The 13,125-nt window shown below is 42.2% G+C and overlaps 1 protein-coding gene across 2 annotated transcripts in view; it reads left to right on the forward strand.

Moving 5' to 3' along the window:
- KCNIP2 (potassium voltage-gated channel interacting protein 2) overlaps positions 1-13,125 on the forward strand; it is a 124,788-nt gene that overhangs the window by 66,254 nt on the left and 45,409 nt on the right. Inside the window, exon 1 of one of the 2 annotated variants that reach the window (XM_025165245.2) lies at positions 1,446-2,399. The exons of the other annotated variant lie outside the window; for it this stretch is intronic. Within the exon in view, the coding sequence (XP_025021013.1) occupies positions 2,312-2,399 (88 nt within the window). The 5' untranslated portion in view covers positions 1,446-2,311. Of the gene's footprint in view, positions 1-1,445; positions 2,400-13,125 lie in introns of those variants that run through there. 2 annotated transcript variants of the gene reach the window in all.

The following is a 13,125-nucleotide window of genomic DNA, read 5'->3' on the forward strand; positions in this document are numbered from 1 at the left end:
CATCCTGGGTAAGTAAACTGGCTCCAAGCCATGAAGGACTTTAAAGGTAACCACCAACACCTTGAATTATACCTGGAAGCAGACTGGCAGTCAATGCAGCTCATGGAGCAGAAGTGTCACACGTGCCAAACAACAGGCACCCTGAACTTCCTGTGCTGCCATATTTTGCACCAGTTGAAGCTTCCAATTACTCTTCAAGGGCAGCCCCGTGTAGAGTGCACTGTAGTAATTCAAGCAGGGAGGTGACTAAGACATGAGTGACTGTGAGTAGGGCCTCCACCTTTGAAATGTTGCTATGCTTGAATCCTGTAATTGTAATCACAAGGGAACAACCACTTGAGAAAAGAGTAGGACTTCCATCAGATTCCACTAGATGTCCTTTTTCTCCAGCACTTTCTTAATTAGCTTCTTAATAACTAGGCAGGAATGTTGGAGATTCTGCTGGGTGCTTGTTAGATTCAGAATGTTAACTGATCATTCTAGCACCTCTACGTAGCATGTTCTAAGCAAAATTACATGCCTTACTTTTTGAAACAAAGCCTTTGTAGCCCTAAAACTCCCAAGGCAAAAAATAATTTTTGTCTGACCAACAAGAGTCACAGTACTTAAGGCATGGTTTGCTCTGACCATAGTGCTAATTTATAATATTTAGAATTTATCTACTTTCATTTTAACTACATAGATGTCTTTGGCTGAGTTCATATATAGTGCAAAACTAGGATTTTAAAAATGATGGGTTGATATACTTTCCAAAGGGGCCTGGGCCACAGATAATATTAAGCCAAAATGTGTGTTTTGGTTTGCATCTTTGTACATGGCTTAATGTTATGTGTGAACCAGACCTATATGTTAGATAATATCAGTAAAACCACAGGTTGATAACACTAACTGATCTTTAAAAAGCTAAGCATTGAACCTGGTTAGTACTTGGATGGGAAAGTACCAGGAAATAACCAGGACATTTCAGGCCTGTGGGCTAGATTGGGAAGTCAGAAATATATTCTGAAAGGTACTGGCAAGGCATTTCCTCCATGTAGTCCCCAGGAGATGGATCACTTAAGAGAAAGTTTACTTTAATCCAAATTATTGGGGGTTTCTGCATTTCTTGTCAATTTAAAAAATTAAGCTGAGTCTGAGCAGGAAAAACATGTTTTAGCCAGTTTTAGTTTTAGTTTTGTGATTCCTGCAGTCCTCTCTCTTTCATACCGCAAACCCAACCCCTCGCTTACACACTGTCTTCAGAAACCATTCCCATGAGTTCCTCAACAACCCTTTCCCCACTTTAAAATATGCAAACTTCTCTAAGTTTATTCCAACGCAGCAGCAGAGTTCGGGTGTGCCAGCCGCTCCCGCAAATGTTCTGAGTGCAAATTTCCCGTGGTGTTGGGTCTTTTTTCGGATACGGAGCGCTTTGATAATTCGCCGCTGCCTCCCCGCAGGCTTTTTGTCTTCTCCATCTGTAGCTTCTTCTCTCTGCTGACACGGATAGTTGGAGAAGTCACTTTGCACGCGTTCCATTGTTGTCCGGAGCAGTTTCGTGCTTCGGAATGAACACCCCGAGAGGCTCCAGTAGAAGAGTCGGGAGGAGGAGGGGGAGGCAGCACCCCATTGGTCAGCAGGACCTGTGGAGTCAGACCATTGCCATGCCAACCTAGCACTGCCTCTGGTTTCCTGGCAGCTGCCTTGTGGAGAACTGGGTGTGGCGGAGGAAGATGCCATGCCAGGCAAAGCGACCAAGGATCCGAAGAGGCATTTGCCTGGAGTGGGAAACTGCTGGCTGCCCTCTCCTAGGAACCGGGGCAGCCGCTTAGCGCTGCGTGGTTGGCGGCTCCAGCTTCGCCGTCCGCTCTCGGCTGCAACTTTGCTGGGAATTCCTGCTCAGTGGAGCGTCCGGGGAAGGATCCTCGGCTGCGTTTCAGTCGAGCGCCTCTGGGTTGAAGCGGCGGCCGCTGCCAGTCCCTACGCTCGCTCCCAGCGTTCAGGCGCGCTGCGACCTTCTGGGCTTGTTGGGAGGGCAGCCCAGCTCTGGCTCTGGGCGTGTCTGTTGGCTGCCCATCTCTGCTCTCCTAGCGACTCCGGAGCCTTCAGCAGACACCCATCTCAGCTGGATCGTCTCAATCCAGTCCAAACTTTCATGTTTGAGATCAGTTCTGCCTTCAGTGGTGGCTCTGACTTCCTTGCCTGGATACTGACTGTGTGATAGCCAAGAGCAGAAGGCATTCTTCTCTCCAAGTTCTGCTAGGTTTCACCTGGCCCTGAGAGCCTGGGGGTCCACAGCCAAGTGTCCCCCTGCCACTGTATTGTTAGTGCCATGGCTCATTGCCAGCAACGGTGCAAGAAGCAGCTGGGGCGGGCGATCCGTTTCTTCTACCAGTTTGTCACTGGGACCTTGTCTCAAGGTAGGAGTTCCCAGCATTCTGGAGGAGGGATGGACTGGGACATGTGTGGTTCCACAGCAGGTGCAGGGATGGTGAGAGCCTAGGCATATTTTGTGTTTGTGTGGTGGGTCTTAAAAAGGGCTGAGCTCTACAGGCAATAGACGGGAAAAGTACTGTAGCTTGCCCAGTACCCCCATTATAGTTGTAGATCATTGTGGTTCTTCAGAAAAGGGAGAAAACAGCATACAGTAGACATTACCTGAAGATCATGGGGAGCAAAATTATGGGTCTGAATTATTCCAAATTCAGCTTGGGTTTAGATAATAGGCATGCTTCACCCTTTTCAGACTCATCCTTTCATGCTGAAAGAGCTCTTGTGTTGGTTTCCATGTCCTTTCTCCACACCACTCTCTACAAAGCAATTAGTCAAGTGTCTTCACTGATAGACAGAAACTTTGCTGCTAAAATGAAATTGCATCTACCCAAGAGTTGCTCTGGGAGGAGAGTCAGGCTAAAGATCTGCTGGATCCAGTCTTTGGGTTGGAGCTCACCTCCTTTGATTTTACATCCGATAGTCTATACTCTTATCTGTATCAGGGAAAAGTAGATGAGCTAGAACAGAGTAACCCTACATTAGCCTTCTCCAACCTGATGCTTTATAGATGCATTGGGCTACAATTCCCATAATCCTCCATGCATAATCCCCAAATTGAAGGGGGTAGTTGATGGGAAATATATTAGGCTGCCTCTGACCTACTTTAGCATTTAATGCTGCACTTCTCCCTTTTACTAATCTACCTTTTCCCTAATTTGCAGAATCATTGCATTCTTGCACTCTGGTCTTTTCTCTCCAGACTGTTCAGTAATTTTCAAAGAATCTCCATTGCTTAATTATACTTCCCAGAGCCTGTAAAGGGATGGTAGACTATCTGATCTCCTTTCTGCTCTGTTATCTATGGAGGGGTCCAATGTTTCATGACTGCATAAGTGAGCCTGTTCTGGACCGATGGCAAACCAACAGGTCCAGGCTCAAATGGGGTGTTTTTACATGATATACCATAGCACATGTTAGCCCTAGATGGTGTGTGAACCCAGCTGATAAGGTTATGTTATGTCTAGGGTACCATGTTAACAGAGAAAATTGGGTTAAGTCAGGAAACCATGTCATGGGCTAACATGTGATACACACATAGCATTGTATAGTATGATGTTGGGGACTGCTATTTGAAAAACTGAGGGGCGGCTCTGTGTGTGTTTGTAAAATTCTTCTCTTTGAAGCAGAATCATCCATCTGCTGTGTCTCCCAGCTCCAACTTTAGTATATAATGCTTATTTTATTCCAAATATGGCAAGTTCTTCCTGAACAAGCAATAGAAATAGTATAGCTTTCTGATGTATTGCTTATACATGAAATTTATCTGTCTTTGTCTTGTGGAGATGGTAACTCCAATTTATCATGAGGGCTATTTTAAGTTAACATCCAGGATCTGGAGAGTGAAATGGAAAGTCTAAATGATGGTAGTATCTTTGGCTGTATATGTGCTCATTGAGACATCGATGCTGATCATCAATGTTCTGTCAGTGAGCATCATATTAAAATATATGAGCAAAGTGTTTAATAATATTGCAAAGGAAATTTCCTGCCTTATGTCCTGTTGATCTCAGTATAGGGTGCTTTATAGTTAAACTAGAATAAGCCTGCAATTTATTCTACTTTGTCATTTCCATCCTCCATTTGTCTGTATCTGCCACAGTTTGCTTAGTGCTCAAATGGTAAGTGAATTTTCAGAAATCTATTTTTAATCATTTGGGGGTTTGCTATGAACCAGGAGCCCAAACTCTGAAAGAAGCATGTTAAACCTGTAACTGTGTTGTTTGTTACCTGAAGTCGTCCTAGATCAGTGTTTCTCAACCTTGGCAGCATAGCTGGCTGGGGAATTCTGGGAGTTGAAGTCCACACATCTTCAAGTTGCCAAGGTTGGGAAATACTGTCCTAGATTCTTGCCTTGGTTTTCCTACTACTGAGGCCTCAGAGCCAAATGCAGCCCCTGAAAGACATGGGGTAAAAAATCAACAAATACAAGGGAAGTCAGCTTGATTAAGAATGGTAATTACTTTCATCTTGAGAACACACATCCCACTGTAGTTTGTGCCCTGGCCCCAGCTAGCCACTGGGAAATGTGGCCTGTAGCATATCACTCAAAGGCCAAATGTGCTCTCCTGGCCTCAGAAGATTATGCATTCTGTTCTCAGTCAAGCAACAGGCATACTCTGAGCCACTGGGGAGTTGTCAGACTTGTGCAATTTTTTTTTTTCTTCAGGAAGGGGAACAGCCAGAATTACTTTATCTCAGTGCACAAGCAAGAAAGCACAGGGATGGCTGGGGCTGATATTGAAGTTGTATTGTCACTATGATATTGTTTTTTATGGTTAAGAAAAGCCAGTTCATATGTTAGGTGGTAAGACTATTGAACACTGATGCATTCACTTTTGAGCAGTGAACATTACATAACATGAATTCTGTTTTTCACAATGGATCTGTATTAAATACTCACATATTAATATTTCTGGGGTATAAGTAATATTTTCTAGAGGTTTAAACAAACACAGATCACTTATATTCACTTGTTGTACTGTTCACCGTATCTTTGCTGCCTGACTGACGAAATGATTCAGTATTATTACTTTTTTTTAAAAAAGGACTACTTTGGGCAACTTCACTAAGCCGATTCATAGTAGGGACAGCTCCCTCCATATTACATTGTTCTCATTCTAAATGTAATTTAGTTTAATTTAGATGTAGTTGGAAAGTACAGGTGCTGTGCTGTAAATACTTTCGGCCCTTTCAGTAAAAGGAGGGGATATGGTTTTCCAGTAGAAAGCTCTTGTGAAAAATCTCTTCCCCTCTCTCTTTGTTCAGCCCCAACAGCATCATTATATTATGATTAATTCCATATCTATCTGTGGTTATCATTATTGCTGTTGTTGTTATAAAATAGTTTTAAACTGAGGAAATGCTGGGGCAAGTATTTTAGAGATTTGTATGGGAATGACAGTGATGTGCTAAAGAGTGGAACAGAAACAAATGATATAAATGTCAGTGTACAAGGAAGACTGTAGAAACAGAAGTAGTAAGTGTTGTGAGAAGGTTGAAAAATGGCGAGCTTCAGGTATAGTGTAACTAGAGAAAGGTTACAATATGGATGCAGTTTGCTTATGGAAGGGCTGTGCAGCTAATTCAATATATATGTGAAGACTGCATCAGGATCTGACAATTAGAATGTTGTTCTTTTTCCCCAATACAAAGGGAATGGTAGGAGAAGTAAACGCTAAAATTACAGAGGGATTTGTTTAAGTATGACTGGGAAGGTGTTCAAAAGATTCTGACTGAAAGGGTGTAAGAGGATACAATGAATAAAAATTGGGAAGGACAGTTCAACTTTATGAGGCTACAAGGTATACACACCAGATTTTTACTGTGTAGAAAGTCATTGAGAAACATATGAAGGTGAGAAAGAAAGTGTACTGCAGGTTTGTTGATTTAGAAATGCATACTTGGATAAAGTGAACAGGCTCAAAGTATGGAGTATTTTGTGAAACTATGGAGTTGAACATTGGCTGTTGAATGTGGTAAGAGCAGTACATGAAGTAAAGCATGTGTGAGAATACAGGTAATCCTCATTTCGCAACTGCCTTGTACAGCAACCATTCACATTTACAATGGTGATGAAAAAGTAACTTTGCCACCAGTCCTTGCATTTATGACCTTCGCAGGTCTATAAAGCAAAGGAAAGCTGAAGTAAGATTATAAGCACAGTTGCAGTTTCACGTATGACTGCTTTGCTTAATGACCAAGTTGGGTTAGACCCAATTGTGGTCACTAAATGAGGATGACCTGTAAATGGAATATTTAGTGAATGGTTCAGCACTGAACAGGGAGGATGATGACCCTTGATTGTTAATGTATTTATGAATAAATGTATTGGGAATGTGTGTGGTTGCACTAGAAATGTGTTAATTGAAAATGTGTGCAGAAGATGTACCATTGGATAAGAACCCAAATAATTTGTAGCAAATGTTAGATAGATTGTATGATATAACAAAGAGTATGGATCAGTGTATCAGAGACCTAGGAAGCTGACAGGGAAAATTAAGTGAATGATTGGAAATTATACATAAATACCAAAAGACAAGTAGATGAATACTTGTACTTTGGTAGAATGTTTGTTAAAAATGGGAAAATGGATGGAGAAACTTTAAGACTTAGAAATGCTGGTAGATGCAATATGCCCTGTTAAAAGAAATGAATGTTTAACAAAAGAAATGAAAATAGTTGTTCATAAGTGCCTGTTTCTGCCTACTTTGTTATACAGAAGTGAGAGTTGAGTATGGCAGTAGAAATATAAAAGAAAATTCACAGTAATGGGAATGGGATACTTAAGAAACCCTGAGCACCCAGGAATACATCAGTAAGATGGCACCCAAAGATGAGCTGCTGAGAGAATGCCTGAGGTGGCAGCAGACATGGGAGGAAGTTCAAGCGGAGGAAGTGCTTATCTGTCTCTCTGTCTGTCTGTCTGTCTGTTGTCTAGTTGTACTGTAGGAGGTTCACAGCTATGTATAGTAACAATACAATAATAATAGTGTAATAAAATACATTATCAATCCTATCAATCCTATAAAACTAATGCAGGTGTCAGTGCTCCATAATTAATCTCCAGAGACCTTCTAGAAGAGCCAGGTCTTTACTACTTTCTGAAGGTCATGAGAATGGGGGCTTTCCATTCCTGGCGGGGAGCAGGCTGTTTCATATGAGAGAACCCCCTACAGAGAACACCCAATATGATCAAACTTCATAATTAAAAGCAAAGTAGAAGCATATGAATGACAAAACAGAGTAAGCGTAAACTGGCTATAAAACTATATAATGGTTGAGCAACCCAGTCACTGTAATCCAGTTTTGAGCATTTAAAGGAGAGACATTCCAAAACCTGGGTAGCACCTTTGAGAAAACTTCTAAGTGCCTTGGGGAAGCCTCTTCTGAGGAATCTAAGCTATGGCAATGTTGGATTAAGATCCCTGATCAGAACTTCTTTGCATTCTTTTGAAAGAAATGGAAAATTCCCTAGACTTTTTCCATTGGCCCTGCATCTTTAAACTATCTCTTGTTTTTGTGTCCTGCTCTGGGAAATGTTCCTTATCATGACTACCTGACACTAAGGCATGCAAATTAGGACAGACCCCTTGAGGTTGTGCTTGCAGAGAACTGAACTGCAGCTGCAAATGAGAGCAATCTGTGAAAGATAAAAGATACATCTTCAGGCACTTGATCAAAAGCAATATATTTACTGTGGAGGGTGAAGTGGTACCAGGAATGTGATAGATATCCCTTGATCTTCTGTAACCTTAAGCCTCCTTTAAACTTCATATTATATAAAGTGGAAAGCAGGAGAAAGGCAGGTTTTCAGATCCACTTTGTTCCTGTCGCTTACACAGCTAAGGGGAATAAGGAACATCTGCCCTGGAATAAAGATACCATAGATTCCATCTTTACTTCCTGCCTTTCTTTTTCTGAAACAAGAATTTACTTATTAAAAGGGGCTAGCAGCAGCAGCAGCACAGGTTATCTGCCCTGATTGTAGGATTGGCCACGCTAGAGTAATATGGTAGACTCAGAGATTCAAAAATGTAAGCAGGGGTGTCATCCAAAGTAACCAGCTTTTTTTAAATGTAAATATTACATAGGTTGACTTTGTGAAACATATTTTACCTTGGGATTGCATTCTTATTTTATAATTAGGTATTTTACTTACCTCTTAAAGGAGCTTCAGAGTTACTAACATTCAAATAAGTTTAAAGCTCAGTTCTTTTTCATGGTAGGATTTTTTCAAGAAATCCTATCTAACTAAGGGCAGATTGTGATTATTCTACAGTGAATGAAAAAAAGTGTGCATTTAAAAAAAAATATATTTAGTATTCATTCACATATTACAGTGTTGAACAGCAACTGGCTTTCCTGGTGTTACATAGTCCAGTCAGCCTTGTATGCTGTAGAGTGCTTAGAGTAGGTGACACTGGGCAAAGCGAAAAGATTCTCAGTTGAATAACCAGATTGAAGCAGTAACACCAGTAGCTAAAAATAGCCTTTTGCCAATATTTGGATGTACTTTATTAATAATCAGCTCCCACTCTGATCAGTAGTTCTATAATAAGATTCAGCTGTCAGTGACCTAAATTTAACTGTGATAATGGACAGATAAAAGAAAAAAAAACTAAAAATGATAATATATCCATCATTAGATCACCTTAGCAAAGACAAATCATCTGGATGAATGAGCTGCTCTGGGAAAAGGGCTCATGACAACAGTGCCAAGCCTGCCTTTCCTAGCATGATGCCTTCCAGACGTTATGGAGTTCAACCCCAATACTTCCCTCCTAACAGTCATTTGTCATAGTAGTTGTGAACCATGGGAAATGCAAGTGAACACATATTGGAGGCACCGTAACGGAGAAGGCTGAGCTAAGTATGGCCAAAGCTGGATAAGTGTCACTAAGTCTTGATCCATGTTGCAACTGGGGACTTTTTAAGGCATCCACTGCCTTTATATAAATTATAAAATGATGTATATAGTGCAGTATCCTCTTTGAGAAAGTCTTGCATGGTGAAACAAGTTATCTGTGTGTGTGTATGCATGCACGCGTGCGCACACGTGTGCAGATCACTTCTTTGGGCTTTCTTTCTGAATGGGGCCTGAGGGTCAGATTATGAAGATCTGCGGTTGTTACAGATTTAGAGGGAGGATAATTTCTTCCCAAAGCTCTCCAATAAAATATGACAAGCTACCACCAATCAGGTTGAACTTCCTGACGCCCCCTAGCCAGTCCACCTTTATTTGTAGTCCTTCTATTAAAACTTCTCCCTTCAGCTCATCCCTAGGGAAAGAAAAGAAAAGGGGAGGAAAGACAAGAGATAGCCAAGTAACCATAGTGTTCCATGTGAGATTTTAATGAGAAATTCCCTTATTAAATCAATGAAACCAAATCTGTAGATCTAAAAAAGAATTTACTGGGAAAGGGGGAATATAAGAAAGACAATGAATTCCAAATTTTTATTTATTTCACATTTTTGTATACTGACCCAACCTATGTGACTGTAAAATCTACAGTCAGCCTAACTAAACTAGTTATTTTTTATTTGCTTGAATAAGCTCTTGGATATCGGGACATGTTCAGAATTCATTGCAGAGAGGATGGTTGCAAAAAGATCCTCTGGGTGTCTAGCTTGGATGTTGATAAACCTTATCTCCCACCACCACCACCACCAAATACTCCCTTTGGAGAGACTGCGTTGTTTTGTCTAAGCAAGGAAACTGTATCTCTGAGTAGTCATCTTTAGCCAAAAAAGTCAGGAGTTATCTGGTGGCTAAACCTACCTTCATAGTGACCCTTAGTGGAATTAGAAAGGGGTAGTCTAATTTGCAAGTCTTCTGCCATTGTGTAAATGGGATTACATGGGAGAGGCTTCTTAGGGAAACAAAAGCTGAATTCCATTTAGTCAGGCTGCAAGGGAGCATGCTTGCACATGCCCACACAGGAATGTGGTGGACTAGATGGCCTGGCTCCCATTAGGGGTTCTGTAGATGCTCCGCCCACAATGTTCCTACACCTTCTCGCTACTTCTGGGGAGCCTAATCAGTAAATGCTGCCCCCACCTCCTTTATTTCAGGGAAAAAAAACATCCCTCTCTGCACTGCTTTACTCAGGAGGAAGAAAATGACATCTTCTTCTGCTTTTCCTCCTTTTCTGTAGCTTAGCATGGCAGTTGGAACATGTGATGAAGCCTAAATTCCTGGTGAGGCAGAGAGGGCAGATTCATGAAGAAATGTGAGATTTTTTTTATGAATATCAAGGTTAAAGAACTAAATGGAAGATGAAGAAAGGAAAGAGAGAAAAAACCCTGAAGTCGATAGGGTTTATCTCAGTGGTTGCTCCTCCAACCAAGAATATGTATACTGTATGCAGAACACAAATAGAACAAAATAAAACAATGGATAATAAAGGCAACACAACTCAAATCATTCTCCATAAAATAAAACTCAGCATCTAGTTTCCACTAGTTCTTCAATTGCTGTATATTTCCTGAATCTCCAATTCCTCTCCTGGGCATTAGGCCCTGTTTATGTAGCTCTGAGCCAGACAGAAAAGGCAAAATAAAGATAACATGGAGCTTGATCTCTTCTCTTTTAAAAACTGACCTTCTTGCTTCTAACTGGCTTTGTAGCATTTAGTTTTCCTGGCCTCTGTCAGTCTCTGCCTACTACCTACATTGACAGATTAGATTCTGGGTTTTCTTTAACTCTTTGGTATCTGAACCTTTGGGCATGAGGTTTCTTCTATTCCCTGCACAGGCTTATAAATTCCAATTATTCATCGTGGGAATAATTTACCAGATGCTTTAGGGGCCACTATGATGCCATACCAAAAGTTATGAGTTTGTCACAAGGATAATCAATTGTTTGGCATTTTTAGTTGATCCTCTCTCCACTGGCATTGTCAGAATGAGCTGGACTAAGACTCCTGTCTCTAACTAGCAAAGAGGATCAAAGCTGGTGGTTAGCAGGGGTTACAGTCCAACGTGTCTGGAGTGCACCTATTTGGAAGCTATTTAAGCAGAATTTTTACTAGGTGCCTCCAGCCTCTCCTGTGCTCACAGCAGAAGGAAGAAAACCTATGCCCTGGGTGGCTCTTATATTTAACAGCAATGGCTTTGCTGAAGCACATTCAACTCAAAATGCCTGTGCCTTTCTGACAGGAGGGACATGCTACAGTGCAAGCTGGTATGGAAATGGACCATTGAGGTATCCAGCTAGGGCTCATAGATTTTGAAACCTTGCTTATGTGCTGTTTTTATCTTCTATTTATACCCAGACAGGTGGGTGACTGGCTAATTTTAGCTCTATGCCAGTGTTGTCTCGCCAGGGAACTGGTGGGTGGCTGAGTGTGTGTGTGTATATATATATACACACACACACACTCAGTCACCTACCAGCGGTGCCAAGTGACAGCAACATCAGGAAGGAGTATGAGAAGCTGGAGATGTACAGGGCCTGAAGGAAGAACTAGAGAGGATGTAGAAAGTAAAGGCCAAAGTGGTCCCAGTGGTGGTAGGAGCACTTGGGGCTGTGACTCCTAAGCTGGGAGAGTGGTTCCAACAGATCCCAGGAACAACATCAGAGCTCTCTGTCCAGAAGAGTGCAGTGCTAGGAATAGCTAAGATACTGCGCAGAACGCTCAAACTCCCAGGCCTCTGGTAGAGGACCTGAGTCTATCACCACTGCTGTCTTCTGGTCCTTGTCTACTACCACGATGTCTGGTTGATTGGCCTGTCTGTCTGGATCTGGAAGTCCCACAAGATCTTAGCTCTGTTATTCTCCATGACCTTCTGTGGAATCTCCCATCTGGACTTGGGAGGGTCTAGCCCATACACTGTGCAGATGTTCCTGAACACAATGCCAGCTACTTGGTTGTGCCATTCAGTATATGCTGTTCCTGCCTGCATCTTACACCCTGCCACTATGTGTTGGACTGTCTCGGAGGCCTCTTTGCACAACCTGCACCTTGGGTCTTGTCTAGTGTGGTAGACCCCTGCTTCTATGGATCTGGTGCTTAGTGCCTGTTCTTGTGCTGCTATGATCAGTGTCTCGGTGCTGTCTTTTAGTCCAGCCCTTTCCAGCCACTGATAGGATTTCCCAGTGTCAGCCACCTCAGCTATCTGTCGATGGTACCTTCCATGCAGGGGCTTGTCTTGCCATGGTACTTCCTCCACTTGAACTTCCTCCCATGTCTGCTGCTGCCTCAGGCATTCTCTCAGCAGCTCATCTTTGGGTGCCATCTTACTGATGTACTCCTGGATGCTCCGGGTTTCATCCAAGACAGTGGCTTTGACACTCTTCAGACCCCGCCCACCCTCTTTGCGGCTGGTGTACAGTCTCTGGGTGTTGGACTTGGGGTGGAAACCTCCGTACATTGTGAGGAGCTTCCAGGTCTTCACATCAGCAGCCTCCATATCCTCCTTTGGCCAGCTCACTGTACCAGCAGGGTATCTGATGACTGGCAGGGTGTACATGTTGATGGCATGGATCTTGTTCTTCCCGTTGAGCTGGCTCTTCAGGACCTATCTTATCCTTTGGTGGTACTTGGATGTTGCTGACTTCCTGTCATCTCATGTGACTGTGGGATACCAAGGTACTTGTAGCTGGTCTCTATGTCTGCTATGTTGCCCACTGGTAGTTCCACCCCATTGGTCTTAACTACCTTCCCTCTCTTTACTATCATCCGGGCATATTTCTCCAGTATTTCTCTCATATATATATATATATATATATATATATATATATATATAATTTTTTTCATGTATTCATGTATGTATGTACAGTATGTACGTGTGTGTGTGTATGTGTGTGCATGTGAATGAAAGTGAATACATTCTTAGCTATATTTTACAGATGAAATGAGAACAGTGGGACAGTAGCACCTGGTTCTTGGGTTTGAGCTATTCGCAAGGATGCCCAGAAATTATTTTGTTGCAATACAAGGAAATAGAAAGACCTGATTAGATGTATTTTTGTGGCTGCTATGCTTCTTTAAATGGAAAGGGGATATAGAAGGAGTTGGCATAGTGGCTGAGAGATTGTGCTAGCAACCAGGGGCCCTTGGTTCAAATATTGTTTCTTCCATGAGCTAGTTT

This window comes from Python bivittatus, unplaced genomic scaffold (assembly GCF_059951505.1).
Source record: "Python bivittatus isolate LINGU-HERP-01145 unplaced genomic scaffold, Pbiv_v1 ctg000980_np1212, whole genome shotgun sequence".
Classification (NCBI taxonomy): domain Eukaryota; kingdom Metazoa; phylum Chordata; class Lepidosauria; order Squamata; family Pythonidae; genus Python; species Python bivittatus.